Here is a 23,521-nt window from a genome sequence, read left to right as displayed (position 1 = left end):
GTAGATTGAGACTATCAACATTTCACCTAGGTCACCACATAGCAATTGGATGGCAATGAACAATCAAAAGGAGACTGGCTACATTCTGACAGACACCACAGATGTTTGCATTGTTGTTGTAGCCATGTTGGTTCCAGGATAATAGAGAGACAAGATAGGTAATATCTTTTATTGGACCAAATTCTGTTGGTGAGAGAGACAAGCTTAAACAGAACTCTTCTTCAGTTGGTCCAATAAAAGACATTACCTCACCCATCTCGTCTCACCATAGATGTTAGCAGGAATAGACAGAGGTTGGTCATATTTAAATATTGGCACATCTCCAATCTTAAACTGTTATCTTAAAACATCATTGAGGAATAATCACTAAACTGAAACACAAAAGTTGCAATACTATCATAAGCCTCTGGTCTGCTAAAGGATCAATACCAGACATTTCATCTAGCCATTAAAAATGCTTAACCATTAGTTTCATTACTGAATTCCCATTCCTGTGTTTGCCTGGACAGCTATTGCTGGTACCTGGGCAGGTGGTGTTAAAGTGAGGATTTAACACTTTGGGAAACAGTTCATTTACATTCTTCTCCAGATCCACTCTGAGTTGCTGCATCTTGATGCAAAAATACAAACTACAATGTACAATTATACAAAGACAGGGAGATGGTTAGAACTAGGCTGTTTGTGAAGATCAGTGCTTTATTCATACAGCAAATGATAGCACACAGAATTTATTATCGCTGGCCTCTGTTCTAATAAGCAAAATTATGTACACAAGAGGAATTGCTAGCAAATTGCCATGTTCGTGTCTACGTAAACCTTACGTTATCTCAGATTTGGCTTCCGCACCTGGCAGAGCTACCCAGCACCAAGTATGAGATGTCCTTGAGGAAGCTTTAAATAAAAAATTACCTGTGATTGCTTTCTCTATCCTCTGCCTCTCTATTCCACGTGGAACATAGGGCCAACCTGTGATTGCTACTTACAGCCAATTGGGGTGGGAAGGTGGGATTACCCTGCGGAATCCCACTCTTTTCAGGCTAATTTTGGAAGGTGAAAAATGGTACCTCCAAAGATCGGACCTGATTTTATTTTAAGAGAATCCTAATGAGGGGTTAAAATTCCTGTGCAACCAAGCATCACTAGCTAGGTTCATAGAGCCAGCGGCTACGATAACAGGAATCTTTCTCTTAATCACATTGTACCATCTAACTAAGGGTCCTTATCTAAAGCCAAATACAACATGCCATCAAACAGAGATTTTTCTAATGTCTAACTTTTTTTTTTTAAAACAATTCCAAGAGTCCTCTCACATTTTCTAAGTTGCAAGGCTGGAAGTTGCCAGGAGATGAGTTAAAGTTGTTGGAGGCCTAACTTTGAATTTCTTCTCTTTTGGAGCCATCCTGTGAGGTGAATAATGCCCTCTCAACTCCTACTGACTTCTACTGGTCTGTGGGCTACTGAGCAGTGATCGGGGGGGGGGGGGGGGGGGTGATGTATCCCGGGACCCCTTCTGTGTGCTTGAAAGTGCTTTGACTAGATTTTGTACTTGCTTGCACTATCGCTTTGGCAATACAGCTGGTCATATGACTATATGCTCTTTTGTATGCTCAGGGCGTCACCTGAGGAGGCTGCCTGAGGTACTGGAAAATCCTGTTGAGCTGAAGGATTGAATTACTAAGTATACAGCCTTCTTCTGCGTTTGGCCGAATGGGGAAAGCAACCTGGGAGTATCTGTTGGCCTTTGCTCTTATACAGAGTCCTCCATTTTGAAAGCAAGCTCCCACTCCTGTTGAGCCTTTGCATTACCAATTGGGCCTCCAGAGGCTCTATTGCCCTCCTGACAGCCAGGAGAAAAAAATTTACCTCAGAAAATGGCCAGTTATGACAGAAAAAACAAAAGCTAGCCAAGGACGTTGTTATGATGACAGAAAATTGCCGCCTTAGCAGCACTGACACAGAGGAGCGAAATCCTACCCTCTGAGGCGGCAAAACCACCTGACTTGCAACTCTGCAGATAAAACTTGTCTGGAGGGTGATACTGTAGCTCTGAAAGGCTGCCCCTGGTCTCAAGTAGGAGAAGAAACCCCTGTAGTGAAACCTAACATCCTGTGACGGTTGCATTTCCATCTGTGTGTAATATTACTTCAGTGATATTAGTCCCAGTGTCAAATTCCAGTCTCACCCTGCCTAATCACATTCCCCCACAGTTTCAACTGTATATATAGTCTTCATTTGCTTTCCTAAATTGTTGTGTTACATGGCTGTGTGCTTTTAAACAATGACATTATTACACCCCAGGGAGGGCAGCATTTCACACATATATATTTTGTAAAGCACTTTCACACACATGGCACTATATGCATTTGAGATATTATTTTTCTTCCTTTTAGAATTGTTGCAATTAAATCAGTTTTCCAAACTAAAAGTTAATTAACAGTGGGTGAATTTCATGCCTGTGCAGAGGGTCAACACAAAGACTGGTACTTGGGCAGCTGGTTTCAACTGAAGACCACATAAAAGGCAACTCAGATTCCAGCATGTTGCATTTTCATTATCCCAACCAGTCCTCCAAATAAGCTCAGATTTCTTCTGAGTGGAAAATAGAGGTTCAAGTCTAGTTTGGGTCACATGTGAAGAGTATTGGTGTTTTCAGTTTCATCCCTGGTGAATGCTTACCCACTGTAAAATTCTCCTCCTCCTTCCCATAAAACAATTATTCATTCTCCACTAATGTACTAGCTCTGTTAACAAGAAGTGCTGTTTCATATCTATACTATGGTTTTCACACAGACACAAATATGCATCCTTTACCGGTGAAAAATTGGCTTCCATGTCAGTCAGATTCCACTCACTCACTGAAAGATTTGGATTAAAGACCTGTTGGAAACGAGACATTTATTTTCCTAGTAGAGAGTAAAAGGATTCTACAGTGACTTTACAATTCATATTCTTTTTGGAAGGACTGTCCGAAGATTTTGTAGCCGAGGGCAAGATTTTCAGAAGAGGCCAGCATCCACCTGCTCCCAATGTGACACTCAATTTAGGATGCTAAGCTCTTTTGAAAAATCAGGCCATTGATACTATGTTCTGGTTCACTCAGAGAGAGAAGAAAGAAGTTGTATTATTAGCAGAAAAACTCCTACCAAGGAACAAGAAGAGCAAACAAACAAACAATGATCACTGAATCTTTCCATTAAAGTCAAAGGAAGTCACAGGTTCTAGCACCTCTCAAGATTCCACCCTGAGAGAATAAAGGTGTCCTATTTTGATCAGGTGTCAGAGTCTCTAAGGTGCCACAAGTACTCCTTTTCTTTTTGCGAATACAGACTAACAATCACTTTAGATAAGCTATTACCAACAGGAGAGTGGGTTTGTGGGGGGGTGGGGGTGGGGAGAAAACCTGGATTTGTGCTGGAAATTGCCCAACTTGATTATCATACACATTGTAAGGAGAGTGATCACTTTAGATAAGCTATTACCAGCAGGAGAGTGGGGTGGGGGGAGAGAAAACCTTTTGTAGTGGTAAACACCCATTTTATCATGGTTTGTGTGTATAAAAAGATCTTCTGTACTTTCCACAGCATGCATCTGATGAAGTGAGCTGTAGCTCACGAAAGCTTATGCTCAAATAAATTGGTTAGTCTCTAAGGTGCCACAAGTACTCCTTTTCTTTTTGCTATTTTGATCACCCATTCTTAATTATCCACACGTTTATTATAAGGATAAATATGAACCATCTATCAAAGAGATCAACTCTCTTCTGACAAATATATTCTTTCCCTATATATGGAGCTATTTGACCACTGGAAAAAAACATAAAACCCCATTGCCAATTTGCAATTAAACACATCCCAGGAATCTCAGACAGGTAAAGACCTCAGTAGGGATAATGTGGCCTCAGCAGCCCTTCCAAGAACTGGAGGAAATGGCAAAGGAGTAATAGGTTCAGACATAATCTAATTGGATGAGGTGGGACCATACAGGATGCAGGATACTATGAAAAATATTAACCGGACTACTAAAGAATAGTATTAAAACTATTTTTATGTAAGAGTGAGAATGTTAATACAATTCTAGATCTTATGACCTTGTCTTAGCCAAATGGATTCTGTTGTGTGATCTTAGGGTATAAGACCTAAGTATATTTCCCTTTACGAGAAATGAAAATGCATGACAAAATCTTAAGCTGCTCAAACTCGCTGCTACGCGAGTACTCTACAGAGGCGATGTCTGTATATATGTTAATAGATAAGGCGCCAGTAGATGGTGCACAAGAATATGCTACATTGTTCACAGTTTTTCTAGGAACAATCAAAGTGACTGTCACATTCAAAAGTGTGCTCTTAACACTCACATCCAAAACGCTGGCTGGTTCCAGATTATACTGCTGGCTCCTCAGCAGCACCTGCAGGCCCTCTAAACTCAAATCAGTACCATCCACGGGGTCAGAAATTTCTGTTCTGAGGAAAGAGAAAAGGAAAATGTGTCATCAATATGAAATATACACGTTTATATTGAAAATACAATTTATTAAACTTCCCAAGGTAAAGCATATGCCCAAATTTTACCTGGCAACCCTATGGGCCATGCTCAGCCCTAGGTTACACCAGCTTTTATGGACTAACCCCAGGAGCACAACCCACCAGAATGGGGATAAGGCTACTGTGACACTAAGCAGCGGAGCCTGCTGTACGCCTTCTAAAGGGCCCATGTATCTGGGAATATATTTGGTCACATCCTCTCCCTAGCTCCCAAAGACTGGGCTCCTATGGTGTCTCTGGCAGAATTAAAGCTACCCTCCTTGGAGGAAATTCCGAGGGAGAAGCATGTGGTTATACCTCTCTCCCTCCCGCCCCCTAAATGGATCCCCTCTAGATCTGAAGTCAGTACAGTGCACACATTTCTATACCAGGCTCAGTTAATCTGATCCAAGAAGTTTGAACTCCTGTGACTAAATGGCATTAAGGGAAAGAGCCCATTGTAGAAAGAGTTGTACAAGCCAACAGAGAGTGACACCCAGCTAGAGAGGGAATCGTAAACAGCAGCCAAAATCAGGGACTGCTTCACTCCACACCTGCCCTCCTATCTTCTCCTTCCCTGCCCCATCCTCCCTTCTCTTTCTCTTTAGCTGATCCCCCTCCTAATTATCCCCTCCCTCCAAAAAACTCATTGCATTTACATGACTTTTGCTACCATCACATTGTTCACTCTGCTGGTGTCTTCTTCTCCTTCCCCCACCGTGTGTGTCTGTCTTGTCTGTTTAGATAGTCAGCTCTTCAGGGCAGAGACCATCTGTGTTTGAACAGTACCTACCATAATTGAGCCCCATTCTCGGTCAGCTCTCAGGCACCAATAAACAGGATTTGTAAGAATAATAATATAGCTGATGAATTATTATTAACCCTTATGCAAAAGTTCTGTAGAATACAATAGGGTTTAAAATCAACAGGGTTCTAGAGAAACCACAAACCTACAACACATAAAAGAAAGAGAGTTCTTATTATAGACATTTTTAATTATCCTGTAGAATTCTATAGCAGGGATTTGATTTTCTATTAAATTCTATAAAATTGTGCTCTTTCCCCCGCATTTTCTGTTAAATTCTACTGGACTTTTCCATAAGAGACCATACAGAAAGGTCCAGGGTTGCAGCCATTCCTGCTCTGTCAGCAGGTGCCATAAACGAGATTTCCATGGGTGCCACCATAAACAAATGCCCGAACCCTTATATGGTCACCTTTGAAAAAACAGCCCGAATTATTAGTTTGTGTTAGTGTGCGGTGAGTATACCATATAAAAGGGAAGACAAATAAGCTGCAATATATTCTAATTAGAGGGAAAATGAACCAAACAGATTCCAAGAGGAAACAAAATTCCAGTAGAGAGTTGAAATAAGGGGACATTCTACATGACAAGAAAGCACATAGGCCAAATGGCATAATTAGCTTAGGTACACACTTTGTGGCAGTCAAAAAAAGAGAGAGAAATGATAGGATAGTTCTGTCTCTAAAATGTCTCCATTGTACATTGTGTCTACATTGTAGAGTAGACTCATGAATCATTAGGGTCTGAGGAGTGGAGTTATACTACAATCTTTACGGATATTTAAGAGGGTAAACATCTTCACTGAAGACATTCTGAGCCAAATTCTAACCTTGAATTTATATTGGTGGCTAATGTAATCTCAAATGGAAGCCTTATCGGAGGGCAGAATCTGGGACTATACATTAAGAGGAGCTACAGAGTTGACAGGATGTATTAAAATGTGTTCAATACAAGGAAAGGGTGAGCGTCCTCAGAGGTATCAGATTTTATGTAGACCCTTGTTTGCAACAGTGGGTCAGATTCCCCTCTCTGAGGCTCCACTGAAGTCAGCGAGTTATAACCGGGATTCACTTAACCTTCTCTCTTCCCCTTTCCCATGAGAATTTTCATTCAGCCCAACATGTGGTAAGAACTTTCTTCACTGGGGTTGCCCAAGTCTTCTCAGATTCACTCAAAACCCCTGCTCCTTTCTGTTAATTTCTTTCTGCTCTGTCTACTTTGTGGTGGTCAGATGTGACAGCCAGGGCAGTTCTCCTTCTGCTGGTTGAACATGCTGTGTGTTTACTGCCATATCATCCTTGCAGCTGAGATTCAAGCCAGAGACCCTTATGGACCATATACAGCAGCTCTCTGAAGGGAGCTACGCAGGATGTCCCCTCTGGCTGAGCCAGGAAGAGTTGTGCTAATGCCCTTTCAGCAGGGCGCCAGTCACTGTATATCTTACGGGTCCTAGTATATTTATCTGCAATGACTCCAAGATTCTCAATGATCCTTCAGAGTTCAGGAACAGAACTGCATTCCTCTATACCTGGACCTCTTGGGTTCATTAACACACAGCTCTTTCTTCTCCATCCCCATTAACAATTTGGCTTGTCACTTAATTGTTTCAAAATGTGTTTCAAAACCCAGTTATTTATAATGTAAAAACTACTTTTGAGTAACAGTGCCTCGATTTTAATAATCTCTTCCTAATAAAGGATAAAAGACCAATGAATAAATCTTTGGTCCCTTGCATGAGGCTTGAGCTTTAGTCATAGAATCATAGAATATCAGGGTTGGAAGGGACCCCAGAAGGTCATCTAGTCCAACCCCCTGCTCAAAGCAGGACCAATTCCCAGTTAAATCATCCCAGCCAGGGCTTTGTCAAGCCTGACCTTAAAAACCTCTAAGGAAGGAGATTCTACCACCTCCCTAGGTAACGCATTCCAGTGTTTCACCACCCTCTTAGTGAAAAAGTTTTTCCTAATATCCAATCTAAACCTCCCCCACTGCAACTTGAGACCATTACTCCTCGTTCTGTCATCTGCTACCATTGAGAACAGTCTAGAGCCATCCTCTTTGGAACCCCCTTTCAGGTAGTTGAAAGCAGCTATCAAATCCCCCCTCATTCTTCTCTTCTGCAGGCTAAACAATCCCAGCTCCCTCAGCCTCTCCTCATAACTCATGTGTTCCAGTCCCCTAATCATTTTTGTTGCCCTTCGCTGGACTCTCTCCAATTTATCCACATCCTTCTTGAAGTGTGGGGCCCAAAACTGGACACAGTACTCCAGATGAGGCCTCACCAATGTCGAATAGAGGGGAACGATCACGTCCCTCGATCTGCTCGCTATGCCCCTACTTATACATCCCAAAATGCCATTGGCCTTCTTGGCAACAAGGGCACACTGCTGACTCATATCCAGCTTCTCGTCCACTGTCACCCCTAGGTCCTTTTCCGCAGAACTGCTGCCTAACTATTCGGTCCCTAGTCTGTAGCTGTGCATTGGGTTCTTCCGTCCTAAGTGCAGGACCCTGCACTTATCCTTATTGAACCTCATCAGATTCCTTTTGGCCCAATCTTCCAATTGGTCTAGGTCCTTCTGTATCCTATCCCTCCCCTCCAGCGTATCTACCACTCCTCCCAGTTTAGTATCATCCGCAAATTTGCTGAGAGTGCAATCCACACCATCCTCCAGATCATTTATGAAGATATTGAATAAAACCGGCCCCAGGACCGACCCTTGGGGCACTCCACTTGATACCGGCTGCCAACTAGACATGGAGCCATTGATCACTACCCGTTGAGCCCGACAATCTAGCCAGCTTTCTACCCAAAGTCAAAGATGGGAAGGAATTAAAACACTCAGTCTGTCTTGTGGCTACCCACAAACACACTCTGAGGCAAGAGTCAGTGGATGAAGTTATCTTCCCAAAAACACATGGGCTGAGTGCACGGTATCCAAAAGAATAACCTCAATAATGACGGAGGATTGGATCAATTATTGACTTGTGAGCATTGACTTTTTTCCCTGAGCATGGAGAGATGTGCCCAGCCATCAGGAAGGTGACAGATGAGGCGATGAAAGGAATGCAAACTGAAGGAGGAAGAACCCACATGAGTTCACAGAGCTGGAGAAGGGAGAAAAAAGGAGGACGACGTAACTGGCAGCTCTTTGCTAATGAAACATTCTTCCCGTGATCTAAACCTGTGTCTGATGGAGGTTTCTTGTCATCTCTTACCAGATCTATTCCCTCATATGACACAAGAGGATACAAGGGGCTCAGCATGCTGTGTGCAGCCAGTGTCATGTTCCACCGGTTTCAGCAATATATGCTGGCCCTTAGGCCCTTTCCAGCATGGAACTTGCATCACTACAGATGTTATTAGCCACAAGCCATTCTGTGTCATTGGGTTGCCACCTCCGAGCTACAAAAAAACAGGACACCTGGGATAATCCTGAGCCTGGACAGCTGGCAGCGTGTACTGAGCTGCCTTACAGTTCTCCCAGGACAATCCTGGGAAAACCTGGACAGGTGGCAACCCTCATGTGCAATGCAGTTGGATGTGCATAGCTGCTGTCCTCCCCTCACCTGTCTAGAGGTGCCCTTCTGCCTCTTCTTTCGGGTTGCTGTGAACTTGCAGACTGTGGCGCCCCGCAGCTCCCTTTGCCTTCTAAAACAGACTGAACCATTGCAACTGGTAACACAGGGGGTTCAGCACACGCACTACAGCCAGGCAGAGAGACATCTGGCTCAGCTGTGGCTTTCACTCCAGGGCTAACTGGTTCTTCCTTGATCAGCATGTGGCATTTTTTCCTGAACCAAAGAAAAGTTTCAGCACCACACTCACACATATGTGCACCAAGGACTTTGCTATTTGCATGAATGGGAAGGGCAGTACTGGCAAAGGGGCTGTTTCTGCTTTTGATCCAACTGCCATGCAGTGTTTATCCCCCATTGTGGACACATGAACTCTGTTTACACCCAAGTTTAATATTTTAATTTTGAGCCCAGTGAAAGTCAGCGGAAAGACTCCCATTGACTTTAGTGGGCTTCGGCATAAGGACCGGCTTTTCTCAGAGATTTTTCCTTCTTGTGCATGCACATGGCTCTTCTTATTTCCTCTGCCAGGAGCAAATGGGGTGGCCTCTTTTAATCAGCAAGAGCTGTCAAAGGCACAACCACATGCGACACGTGCTGTGCCAGAAGGAAAACACCAACTGGGGAGTCTTAGATTTCAACTGTCAGATCAAGGGAAGGGCATTGACATTTCATTTAACCTCATACACATGTGGGAAATACTACAGGGCATCCACCCTGGTGGTCCTGACCAGTGCTGCCACCCTGGCTATGCGGCTCATTCTGTGAGACTGTGTGTTTTACATTTCAGTTCTGTCTCAGACACTGAGACCACACCACTAAATGGATTAAAGGAATCCTGGATTATGCTGGAGCCTGCTGCGTTATTGATACTGTGTTAACCTCCCATCTGGAATGCTGCTGACATTGCATGTTACCTACAAGCAAGCGTGATCAAGGTGCACCACATTTCCTGGAGATGTAGGACCAGCTAGAAAGAATTCTTGGCTCAAGGTGCACGAAGGGTCATTAACACCAGTGGGTCATTAATATCCAGGGAGTGTCCCGCATTAAGGTTGTTATTAATTATAATAATTATTGGGCCAAATGTTTTGCTGGCATAACTCCATTCACTTCAACAGAGTTACGCCAGAGGTGAATATGTCCCATCAGGTATCTTACATATGTGGAGAAGGTGGCATCCATATGGTACATCTATTTATCAAGCTGTTTGGACCACCTCACCTGCACTCTGCCCACTAATCCATATCCTCAGCACTCAGTCTAACATTCCAACCCCCTGTGAAGCTTCAAACAGTAGCCCTGTTTTAATATTTCCCTCTTTTCTTTCCTACTGTGTAACTTCCTCCAGTCTAACCCTGTCTGAGGCCCAGGATGTGGGCAAGATTCGGACACAGCCCGGAGACAGATGTTCTATCAGTAAAAGTGGCTCTGTTCATTATCTTGTGGCCCTGCAGGATTAGAAACGGAGGTGTAGGTTTTCAAAACTGACTATAGGATTGAGACATCCATTCTCATTAAAATTCCCACTAGGTCATCCAAATCCCATAGCTGCCTTGAAAGTCTCAGGCAGAAGCATTATCCCATAGGGAATGGAAGATTTCCCCTTTTCCAATGGGACCAGCCTTCAATTCTAGCCCTTAAAGGATATAAGCCATTAGACTTCCAAATAGTGAAATTTTTATGAGTAAAAAACTGCTATGTGCCATTTTTAGAAGTTTTTTATAAGCCCTGCACAGCTGGACTCAGAAAGTAACTAAGGCAACTAGCTCTACAGGCAGAGGGATACAAAATTGAACAATGATAAAAAGTGATCAGACTCCACAAGCTGCTGCTGTAACACATCTGGCATGGACAACACATGTGATGGGGTGGGATGTTACAAAGGAGTCATCAGTACAAATTTGGGATCGTCTGCAGAACTCATGAATGGTGAGCACCCACCAGAAGCTCCTGCTGATAAAATAGTTATCATGCGCCACATCATCATGTATTCATTATGTCTCTGTCTTATTATGAGACTTCTCTACAAAAGCTGTCTCTATATATGTAGATAGTTTATTAATAGATAAAGTGCCAGTAGATGGCACTCAAGAATAAGCAGCATTGTTATATACCAAAAACTGATTTTAGGGAGCAGATCCTACCTGGAGCACTTAATATGCTTCTAACTAATTTTAGGGATAGCACAGTTTCAATCAGCATCTTTTCTAGAGAGTCTTGTCTATTAGCTAGGGAGATTGATTACATTGATTACATCACTCCATTCAGTTTGCATGGATGTAACTATAGCATATTTCGTCACGGTAACTCTAAAGCCTCTGAATATCTAAAATGGACAATAGGAAGAGATAGCCATATAGCCTAACTCGGAAATATCTCTGTGTATTTGAATGCTGTAACTTTCTGGAATCTTTGCAAATTGACCTAAAAGTTCAAGAGCACTTATGGCAGTCTTCTCTATTTTCTGATATTAAGGATGATGTTCAATTTAGTTCTTCCTCATTTAAGTTCTTCCTCATCAAAACCAAATAGAAGCTCTCGCTTTCTTTTTCACTCTGTCTCAAAATAGAACCAACAAATCCAGATATCTTACTCTCTGATTAAGACTGAGACTTCCATTTTCTTAAGGAGAAAGTATCAGTAAAATGTTCTGGATAACTTTTCAAGGAAGTGTTTGGTAGCTCCCAGCACAAAACCTATGACTGATTATTGCAATGTGTGTGCATTCAGGGTCACAACCTGTTTTTTAAAATTTCCCACATATGGCATGTTGCAAACCAGATAAAATACACAGCCACTTTTTAAATATGTGAGGCATGTAGTATAGACTGAGATGAAGACACCATAGGAGAATTAATCCTAGACAATATTCCGATGTAGTTATTTGCATCCTTGCACAGATCTCTAAGGGTGTCTCTATATTTTGAGCTAGGTATGTAATGCTCAGCTCAAGGAGACATACCCACTCTAGCTTTCATGGAGCTGGTGCGCTAAAAAGAGAGTGCAGCTGCAGTAGTGAGAGTGGTGAGAGGGGCTAGCCACCCGAGTATGTGCCTAGTGTCTTGGATGGGTATGTAGTTGAGGCAGCTACCCCATCCTACCACTCGTGCTGCCATGGCTAGACTATTTTTAGCACACTAGCTAGTGTGGGTATGTCTCCCTGAGCTAGGAATTACACCCAGAGCCCAAAGTACAGACGCACCCTTAGTTTACGATCACAATAACGTTCTTTACCTGTTACCCTCTGGAGGAGATTGAAGCGACATGACATTCGGTGATGATGCTTCAGTAACATCCGATATGACTGGCCCTCCAGCAATAGCAGGACTGGTTAAGCATGAGGCAGGTTCTGTAGATGGCTGCAAAAGAAAATACAAAAGGATCAGTTTGTGATACACCAAGAAGAATTAAAGAAGTTCGTTATGTCAGTTATACATTGGCTCAGCAAGCTTGTAACAGAGATTCTGGATCATCTCCACCAAACTCCTTGCATTGCCACACATTGCCTAGTTGAACCCAGCAGCTTGGGACAGAATGGGGCATTCGATCTCCTGGACCATCCCCTGAGGTGGTGCAGCTACACCACTCCTACAGGGGGCGGTAGCTAATTGGCAAAATATAGTCCCTCCTACTGGGCATAGTCCCATTGAATTCAATGGAACTACATCTTTGGTAGTAAGAGTTTACAGGATTGGGCCCTGTGGGCAAATCCCTGCTTCTGTCACTCATGGGAGCAATTCTCTTGCAGTCAATGAGGTAGCTGGTGGAACTACTCACACAAGGAAAGTGCACACAGCATCATAATCACCTCAAACCCATCCCCCACCCAGAGGCCTACTACAATATACCTATAAAATAACTATGCCAATTGGAATGGCCGCTCCAGAGGGATTTTAATGTAGGCAGAATGGGATTAGCCACATTTAAATTTTCCAAGACCCCTTAACTTCCCCTTGGTTGAAGGATACAGACTAGGGACCGAATGGCTAGGCAGCAGTTCTGCAGAAAAGGACCTAGGGGTGACAGTGGACGAGAAGCTGGATATGAGTCAGCAGTGTGCCCTTGTTGCCAAGAAGGCCAATGGCATTTTGGGATGTATAAGTAGGGGCATAGCGAGCAGATCGAGGGACGTGATCGTTCCCCTCTATTCGACATTGGTGAGGCCTCATCTGGAGTACTGTGTCCAGTTTTGGGCCCCACACTTCAAGAAGGATGTGGATAAATTGGAGAGAGTCCAGCGAAGGGCAACAAAAATGATTAGGGGACTGGAACACATGAGTTATGAGGAGAGGCTGAGGGAGCTGGGATTGTTTAGCCTGCAGAAGAGAAGAATGAGGGGGGATTTGATAGCTGCTTTCAACTACCTGAAAGGGGGTTCCAAAGAGGATGGCTCTAGACTGTTCTCAATGGTAGCAGATGACAGAACGAGGAGTAATGGTCTCAAGTTGCAGTGGGGGAGGTTTAGATTGGATATTAGGAAAAACTTTTTCACTAAGAGGGTGGTGAAACACTGGAATGCGTTACCTAGGGAGGTGGTAGAATCTCCTTCCTTAGAGGTTTTTAAGGTCAGGCTTGACAAAGTCCTGGCTGGGATGATTTAACTGGGAATTGGTCCTGCTTCGAGCAGGGGGTTGGACTAGATGACCTTCTGGGGTCCCTTCCAACCCTGATATTCTATGATTCTATGATTCTATGATCCACGAGACCTTTAAATCACCGCAAGCAACCAGGACCTTATCTTTATGTCCCAACAACTCAGCATAACACTTTCCCTCTCCAGTTACATATAGTCTTTGCTTACAGCACCCAGTGCCTGGGAATTCACCTTGTTTAAACAAATGGCATCTGTTCTGCGGTGGGCAGGGTAACCAAAGCAATCACAGGAGTTATGAGGCTATGGATTATGCAGGGCTGTTGTTGTCTCATCTGGCCAGGAGGCCTCTGTTTCTAGCTGCTCTCTGAACTTCTCCTGGCTTGGAGAGCTAGGAAGAGGGTATGGGCTGCATGTCTATATGCAGGGCCGTTTTAGGTGGGATCTTCATACTCAGAGTCCAGAGGTGGCATTTTGGGACTTGTGCTCCTTAGTCATTTAGGTGGCACCCCAGGTTATTACGGAAAGATTCCAGCTGGGAGGACTCTTACCATAGATGTAGCCCAGAACATAGTCCCCCCAGGCTACCCATGGCCAAAGACCTGGCTAGAATGACACCGGGTTGTGCTCCAGCTGTCTCTCCCTCCCTGATCACATGAGCCTGTGAGTAGTAACCAGGAAATAGCATCCAGAATCTCTCTCCCGTACTCCAGCCAGAGCCTCTTCACACTTTCATCCAGTCAGGGAACAGCAGGAAAGGGCAGCCAGAGAGCAGGATGGGCCCTCTTTCACTGCGGCATAGTGAATATTCAGATAAATAAAATGTAACTTTGCAAATCTCTCTCTCCGCAATGCATTTTTGCCACATTGGGTCACTTTTGAACATTTACTCTCATTTAAAAAAGTTACCTGGGCTAATATTCATGCACAGAAATGTCACCTTTCTCACAACGACACCATGGCAAAAAGAAGGAATGAAGCCAGTGTCCGTGTTTGAAAGCGAACCTACCGACTGAATGAAATAGGAATCATGAAGAGGGTCCACAGACAAATTTCGGCTGAACTTGGACACTTGTGGCACTGAGCTTCCATCATCTAGCATCAGAGGTCTGTAGGGAAGAAGGAGAAAAGATATTTTATCTCAGCCTTGTCTTAACTGTCTGCCACCTAAGTATGAGTGCAAGAAACATCTGAATCAGTGGTTGGCGTCAGCATGAAGCTTCTCAATGTGCGTGTCTTATTTTCTTCTGCTGTCAGGTGGTTTCCTGTCTTGTATCATGGACGGTAAAGTGAAAAGATACAGTGTAATAGCAGCTTTGGATAGATCACCAAGCACACAGGACCTTTCATGTCCATGCAGAGGACACAGGACCTTGGTTTTCCAGGTCTTAACTGAAAGATCCACACAGGGTAAATGACTCATGACTCAGAACTCTATTTATAGCCCACAGAAGACAGAAAATCTGAAACACCCCTACCAAGATTAGAAGTTGCAGTTCCACAGAGGTCTAAGTACAGTACTTCAAACCTGGGGCTTGAACCACCAAACCATCCATCCCATTGATTTTCCTTTGCACAGGCTGCAATATTTATGCTTTTAATAATTCAAATTAAGCGCTGGGAGGGGTTATATGACTAATACTAGAGAAAACCTATTACCTCAGCCATACTATTAAAGGGAAGTTCATTCTTAGTGAAAGCCCTGTCAAGCTACCAGGTTCCAGTGAGACCCAATCATCCAGTGGAGACCTTCCCAATAGCAGCTTTCACCTTCTCACCAGAAGTTTGAAAAGAAAATCTTTTCTCCATTTCAACTTTGTGTGAATTTCTGCAATTTGCCTATTTGATCCAGTTGTCTCTTCTACATTCTGTGCTCCGTTTTGCAGTTTCATCCCCATTCTGCCCAGACATGCAACATAACTCAATGCCCAAGTATTTAAATAAACCAAATTTCAGCTCAGTTAGACTGGAGTCTAAATTTTACTGTGTATTACATACACATTTCACCAGAAAGGTGGAAGGCTGATCAGAAATAAGGTATTTATTAATGAATGGAATAGAGAAAATGAATAGAATACACAGGAATGCAACTTTCCAGATAAACGGCAAGCTTAATTTTGGAGGACTGGGGGTTAATGCCAATTGCTGTTCCCCCATCCTCAGTTAAGCTTCCATTCTATATGATGTACAGTACCTAGGCCCCTGAGTCCTGATGACACTCAGGAATTATTTAAAAAGTGACAAGTGATTATGGATATCTCAATTTTGCAAGGAGTGGGGGAAATGAAATACCTTAACAGGGCTTGATTAGTACAAAGTGCTGAGCCCCCATCATCTGAAAATCAGGTCCCTTTAAGGGGTCTCAGGCTGGGACCTTGAAAACTGAGGCAACTAAAACCACTAGACGCTTTTGAAAATTTTGGCCATAATTGATCTCTCTTGGGTACTAAGATATAGCCTTCATCACCATAGTACTTGAGCACCTCACACTGATTTAGCCTTACATTACCACTGTGAAATAGGGAAGTATTACCCACATTTTGCAGATGGGGAACTGAGCCACAGAGAAATTAAGTAACTTACTTAAGGCCACACAGGATGTTTGTGGCAGAGCTAGGAACCAAGTCCCTGTCGACTACCCTAACAACAAGGCCATCCATCCTTCCTCCCCTAACAGCCTCTGTGCCTTTCTTTAGATTGCAACTGCCATGGGACAGGGAATGTCTTTGTTCTGTCTTATATGGTGTTGACCACATTGTCAGTGCTTGATAATAGTAACAAATAATAAATGAGAAAAAGGCCAATGGGCAGCTGGAAGTCCAAGTGGAGAGATTTCTTAGGTGGAGTCCAGTTGTTTTACTCTGGAAAGAACAATGGGGAATGTTTTGAATTGGCGTACAGGAAACTGACTATTTCAGGAACCCTTAGCATGTTATTTTTTAAAAAGCAGCCAAGCATATTAATCTCCTTGAAAACCAGAACCTGATGCTGAATGGCAGATAGCTGAGCTTGCAAGGGGTTACAAATCCTCCTAACAATGAACTGACCTATAGGTCTAACTTTATAGGTTAGCCCATTCTTTCTGCATCCTCTTTTCATTGAGTTTCCTCCTCATTGCTAACATTTAAAACAAAACAAACAAACAAACAGTAAAACCCAACACTTGCCTGGCTTCTTCCTCTCATTTTCTTGTTTTAAAGAGAAATTGGCTCTAGTTCTCCTAGATCAGCTGCTTGGTTAGTCAACTAGAGCTCGGAAACACAGGAGGCCTATAGGGTTATACCCATTACATCTAGCAAAAACAAGTGTGTCTTTATCTTTGTGTATTTCCATGCACCATCTAAACTTCGTAAGTTTTGTAAGTAAAATTATGTTCAAACCAGAGAGGACTACCATCTTCTAGAGGTTATGGTCAGTGCCTGACTTCAATAACACTGCAGCCTCTGTGCTTTGCCTAGGCTTGGTGTAGAATACCAATTAGCTTCCCAGTCCCGAAGAAGAGCTCTGTGCAAGTTCGAAAGCGTCTCTCTCACCAATAGAAGTCGGTCCAATAAAAGACATTACCTCACCCATCTTGTCCCTCTAATATCCTGGAACCAACATGCCTAACACAATGCTGCATACAACATGGAAGCAGGCAGAGAGTGCTTACCTCAGGGCTCAATATGTTAGTACTTCTTAGACAGACTTCATGACCTTACCACTAGCTAACTGCAGCTCGAACCCTTAATCGGCCAGATCCCCCGAGTGGCTGAGCTGCATTGCCAGGACTGCTCTTAAGCCCAGCGGTAGCACTCGGGCAGCGGCTGTCCAAGGCTTATGCCTACATCTGCAATCATTCCTGTGCCTGCCTTGTGCCCAGCTTGCTCCACCACTGTTCCTGCTTTGTTCTGAGTCCTATGGCTGCCTTGCCCCTGCTCTGCTCCCCACCTTGGTTCTGGACTCTTGGGTCCTGATCCTTGGCTCTGGTTCCTGGATCTTGACTCTGGCTCTGACTACCAGGCTGGTCCATGACACATTCAAAGACAATGTCCTTTTTAACAAGATGCTTTCATTTAAGAACCACAGCAAGCTGCAAAGCAGAGAGCAGAGTCCCTTGCCATGTGCTTGGTATTCTCGTTGCCAGGAGCCAGAAAATATCATTTCCTAGTAACTTCAATTCATCCTAATTCACAGAAGTGCTTCCTCTCGTGTCTGAATGCTGTCACTGCAGCTACCATAGATCATAAATAGAGATGAGTTCAAACTGGAAGACAAGATCCACCTACCCATGAACTTGGAGAAGTTTGTGTTTGGGTCTGGATACAAACTTGACAACTCAGGCCCATCTTACACAGACTTTACATAGAGCCAGAGGGCACAGACCTGCAAGTTACAGAAGCTCTCAACAAGGGGTGAGTTCTCAACTAACACTCATAGCCAAGAATTGATATACCAGCTTCTCCTCTCACTCACTCCCCCGATACAGTGGTGTACCTTAACTGCCTTCGGTGGAGCTATTCCAGATTTATACTGGTTTAAGTTAGAGTGAAATCAGGCCAAGTCTCTTTTCAGCCCATCACTGTGGTATCCAAGCACTTCGAATGAAATTCACCTCTATGCCGAGGGCCAGCACGCGGCCCATTTAAGACCTCAAGATAAAGCCTGAATTTGACCCTTTGCGCAGGGCTGAATTTTACCCTAACAACATATGCTTATTCCCAAGGATCTATTGCAATAATAAAGAGCAAGTCCCACGAGATGTACATGCCATCAGTGACTTCCACACAGCAGTAATTTACCCTTAAGATTATAGTTGTAGAAGCAGCATCGGTAACCTAGGTGCAACCTGAAATATTTTATATGCATCCAAGTTCAGCAACCCTATTTTAATTAACTGATTATTTTAATTAGCTAGGGCCCAATCCTGCTCCCATTGATTTTAATGGGAAAATGTCCATTGGCTTCAAAGGGAGCCGGATCAAGCCGTCAGTTAGTTAGGTTGTCCCTCTTTCAGCTCACTCTGTGTTACGAAAAGAAAGGTCAGAGCAAGCTGACGTGGTGGTTCTCTAAAGGCCACTGAATGAGGACTGTCAGCAGGTCTGACTCAGCAGTTCTGCCCCATTCATTTGTTATCGCCATGGTGCCTGAGTCAGGTGACCTCCCACCCCACTCTGAGCTGAGCTGGTGTTTTTAATGAAGTGTGAGCATTATCCGTCCGTGTGCATGTGTGCACGCCACACAAGGGTACGTACAGTTTTCTCTTTATCCCAGCGCCACTGGGGTTTGATTGGAGCTGGCCGAACAGAAACTGAATCAGCTGTTGGGGAGATCAAAGTCAGGTGTTAATCAGCAGTGGCCCAGCATTCCACACTCCAGAGCACCTTTCTTATCATGTACATTCCCCCATTTCACCGAAACCCCAAAGAAATGGGATCTGCCATGCAGAATATAGAATCATAGAAATGGTGGGCTGGAAGGGTCCCGTGCTGAGGTAGGACCAAGCAGACCATCCCTGACAGGTGTTTGTCAAACCTGTTCTCTAAAAGCTCCAATGACCAGGATTCCCCAGCCTCCCTTGGAAGCCTATCCCAGAACTGAAACTACCCATAGAGTTAGAAAGTTTTTCCTAGTATGGGGTGGAACATCCGAATCAGAATGTATGAAATGACCGAGCCTGAAAAGGTTTAGGAGCAATCTGCATACTTAAAACTCGTGGGCCTGATTTCCAGGTAGCGTTTCTGTGCGTGGAATTATGCACCTTCTTTGCATCCACGCTGCCAGATGCGCATGAACAGGACTAGCTCGCTCGCCATGTGCATACACAGTCCCCAACTAGCCCCATCATATCTGGTAGTATGCGTGCAAATAAGCACATAATTGCGTGTGCATCAATGCACACAGATCGGCTTGACCAGAATCAATCTCTATATAAGGTAATGGGCTATTTACAGATTAAAAGGCAATACCCTACAGGTGGTCGTCCCGGATTGGGGGTCTCAGCCATTTCTGCTGGATTTTTAACCCTATTGAGCTCAGAATCGACATTTCAGGACACTAACCATAATGCAAGAATGCTTTCGTAGTGAGAAATCCTTCATCAGAAGACAGCTGACTCAAGCCTAATGTAACACTTTTAAAGCAGGCCAAGTACAAACAGCGTATTAGCATCATGTCTTGCATCCATCGCTTGCTTGTTTCTTGCAGTACAAGAAAGAGAGCAGCGAAAACGCAACTACAGTGCCTCAGTGCAGCGACTGCCATTAGAAACCATACAGCTCTGCCTATCCATGGAGATAACATTGCTGTAGTAGCTGTGATATTCCTGTTCTTCGCATTGACTTCAGCAGGGGCAGGCTCAAGGATCTTATGCTTAGGACTAGGCAGTGCAACCTTTTCTCCCCTTGGTGAGTCCCGCCTCACTCACTGACCACAGTGGTGCTACTTGTGTGTGTAAGCACTCACCGATGGGAGGGAGGGTTGCACAATCTAGGGCATGTACAGGCTTTGTGATGATTTTACTGTGACTTGCACAAAGAGCTAGGGAGAAATCTGGGCAAGCCCAAAAGTCTGTAGTTGACACCCATAGTCCAAGGCATTAATGATGAGGACTATCTCCATACAAAATGGAAATATAAATGATCCATCTTCCTCCCATTGAAACCAGTGAGCGCTTTGCCCCTGATTTCAGTGTAAGCAGGATCCAGCTCAAAGTGCCCGTGACTCCCCTACATATATTGCGTCCTAAAGTCACTGTGATCACTAAGGAGCAATACAAATTCATCTGCTTAAGGATTTTACTCTTCTTTGTACATGGGCACAGAACTAGATGCTAAGTCTGAGCTTCCCCAATGCCATCCCGGGGCTGCACGGCTGTAAAACCAGATGTAGCCAAAGGTGATACAATTCTCTGCCTCTCAGGCAGAGCTCCTATTAGCACTCAGGGGAGCCATGTGCAATGCAATTAGGAAAGAGGGAAAATACATACACGACAATGATAGAGGCTGAACAAAATATAACGTAGGCTCTGGACAGGAATAGGGAGACTTAACTACATCTATCTGATAGTCTGCATAACACAGTTCAATACAACTTTACAGTTATCTGAGCCGAGCTAGTCTGATCACTACCTTGTTGATCACTTTCTGTTGCTGAGAATGATTCTGCCTGAGAGATACAACTTCCCGCCACAGGACTTCATTCTGTCTGAAAGGAAAACAGAAACATCCCCTGAACACACAGACATCCCCACACACAGGCGTTGCGTTTGCTGCCGTGGCCGACTGCGTGTGACTTTTATCTTTTCTTAAAACCCCAGATGCTGGAGACATGATTATCTGAGCGTCTCAACCTTCATATTATATATATTTAAAACAAGTAGTTGGCCTTCATGGTTGCAGAGAAACCTTGAGAATACAACCCCCAAAAGGTTCAACAAACGTAAGGCAAATAAAAAGAATATAAAATCTTTGTGATTTCTGACTGGTTTGGGTTGGCAATACTATACTTCTTTCCACTTCAACTGAAATGGCACTCCTGTAAATTCAATCCCTCCCAACCCAATGAGATATTATTATTAAAGGGTCATATTTCAAAGGAGCCTCTAAAATTGTGTCTGCAAATCAAATTGTCCACATACACACATAGCTTGTATGCAAACACAGGTTTTATGTGAGCCGTTTTATAGGCTCTCTCAAAAATTTGGCCTCAAGGGTCTTCTTTTTAACACTAAGAACTACGTGAATACAGCACGGAGGCTCCATCCTCAGCTGATGTTTCTGTACCTTCATTGTGCAGCGGTCTCAGAACAGCCATCGTTCTCAGTGCCTTAGAACTTGGCACAAGATAAATTATAGACAGAGCTGGTTGAGTAATTCATTGGGAAAAAATACCCAGTGAATACAGCCCTATTATTTGCCCACTACTCATTTGTGACTGTATCCTGATACCATTATTTATAGGCATTTGTGGAACAGTTTGGATGTACAATTTTTCAGCCTGTGGGCTGTGTGCAATCCATTCATGTTGACTGTTCACTTCTCATTATTTGTGGTATGTGATTTTAATTCGTTTAATGCAATTTTTAAATTCCTTTTATAAATTCAAAATGGAAAGGAAGACCAAAACCCAATACTTCATTGGACATAAAACAAATGTTTATAGCACAGAAGGGATTCATTTTAAAGATCACTTCATTGGATATACAGAATGGAACATATAGTAAGAAGATATATATATATATATACACATACAGAGAAGGTGGAAGTTGCCATACAAACTGTAAGAGGCTAATTAATTAAGATGAGCTATTATCAGCAGGAGAAAACCTACTGACTGCTATACTTACCTACATGCCTCCAGCTTCCATCCAGGACACACCACACAATCCATTGTCTACAGCCAAGCTCTAAGATACAACCACATTTGCTCCAATCCCTCAGACAGAGACAAACACCTACAAGATCTCTATCAAGCATAAAACTACAATACCCACCTGCTGAAGTGAAAAAACAGATTGACAGAGCCAGAAGAGTTCCCAGAAGTCACCTACAGGACAGGCCCAACAAAGAAAACAACGGAACGCCACTAGCTGTCACCTTCAGCTCCCAACTAAAACCCCTCCAACGCATCATCAAAGATTTACAACCTATCCTGAAAAATGATCCCTCACTCTCACAGATCTTGGGAGACAGACCAGTCCTCACTTACAGACAACCCCCCAACCTGAAGCAAATACTCTCCAGCAACCACATACCACACAACAAAAACACTAACCCAAGAACCTATCCTTGCAACAAAGCCCGATGCCAACTCTGTCCACATATTTATTCAAGTGACACCATCATAGGACCTAATCACATTAGCCACACCATCAGGGGTTCATTCACTTGCACATCTACCAATGTGATATATGCCATCGTGTGCCAGCAACGCCCCTCCGCCATGTACATTGGCCAAACTGGACAGTCTCTACGCAAAAGAATAAATGGACACAAATCTGACATCAGGAATCATAACATTCAAAAACTGGTAGGAGAACACTTCAACCTCTCTGGCCACTCAGTAAAAGATTTAAGGGTGGCAATTTTGCAACAGAAAAGCTTCAAAAACAGACTCCAACGAGAAACTGCTGCGCTTGATACAAACTAGATACCATTAACTTGGGTTTGAATAGAGACTGGGAGTGGCTGGCTCATTACACATATTGAATCTATTTCCCTAAGTATCCTCACACCTTCTTGTCAACTGTTTAAATGGGCCATCTTGATTATCACTACAAAAGTTTTTTTTCTCCTGCTGATAATAGCTCATCTTAACTAATTAGCCTCTTACAGTTTGTATGGCAACTTCCACGTTCTCTGTATGTATGTGTATATATATCTCTTCTTACTATATGTTCCATTCTATGCATCCGATGAAGCGGGCTGTAGCCCACGAAAGCTTATGCTCTAATAAATTTGTTAGTCTCTAAGGTGGCACAAGTACTCCTGTTCTTTTTGTGGATACAGACTAACACGGCTGCTACTCTGAAACCAGTCATTTTAAAGATCGTATTGGATGTGCAGGATATAATTCCCAGAGATCCATAGGTCTTACAAATACTCCCCAGGGTTTGCAACTATGTCATGAAGCAGACACGTAGGAGCAATGTGCATGTGATCAACTCACTGCTTCATGTCCTGCATTTGACACTCCATGTTCTCCTGCTGACTTCTCAGAATCTGGACTTCGTAGAGCAACCTGCTGAGATCCTCCTGGCGCATCTTCGTTTCCTCACTTTTCACAACAGATACCTGAGAAGAGCACATCGGGCAGAATTTACTACTGCAAGATGTTATGCACAGGGATAAGAGTTTTGCAATGGTTTCTAAGCAGGAGTATCAGCTACAGCCTGGGCTATTAAGTGATGACATATTGGAACAGGAGACACAGTTTTAAGAGTCTGGGGTGGCCTCAAAGAGACATAGCTAGGGGCATTGGAAAGTAAATAGAGGCTGAAGAGCATGAAAAATACTTTAATAGTGAGGTCTATTAGGCTAGGGA

General features: G+C 43.5%; 1 protein-coding gene across 1 annotated transcript in view; it reads right to left on the bottom strand.

Annotated features, from left to right (window-relative positions):
- Positions 1–23,521, bottom strand: part of HSF4 (heat shock transcription factor 4) — a 33,006-nt gene that overhangs the window by 1,499 nt on the left and 7,986 nt on the right. The window contains exons 4-12 of the mRNA XM_073307503.2: positions 23,147–23,271; positions 20,608–20,683; positions 18,733–18,797; positions 14,508–14,607; positions 12,142–12,266; positions 8,896–9,120; positions 4,355–4,460; positions 2,812–2,877; positions 523–610 (exon numbers count right to left, since the gene is read on the bottom strand). Coding sequence (XP_073163604.1) covers positions 523–610; positions 2,812–2,877; positions 4,355–4,460; positions 8,896–9,120; positions 12,142–12,266; positions 14,508–14,607; positions 18,733–18,797; positions 20,608–20,683; positions 23,147–23,271 — 976 coding nt within the window. The remainder of the gene's footprint in view (positions 1–522; positions 611–2,811; positions 2,878–4,354; positions 4,461–8,895; positions 9,121–12,141; positions 12,267–14,507; positions 14,608–18,732; positions 18,798–20,607; positions 20,684–23,146; positions 23,272–23,521) is intronic.

The sequence above is a fragment of the Lepidochelys kempii genome, chromosome 12, assembly GCF_965140285.1.
Source record: "Lepidochelys kempii isolate rLepKem1 chromosome 12, rLepKem1.hap1, whole genome shotgun sequence".
NCBI lineage: Eukaryota > Metazoa > Chordata > Testudines > Cheloniidae > Lepidochelys > Lepidochelys kempii.
Note: the sequence above shows the minus strand (reverse complement) of the source record. Positions and strands in the feature narration are given on the sequence as shown.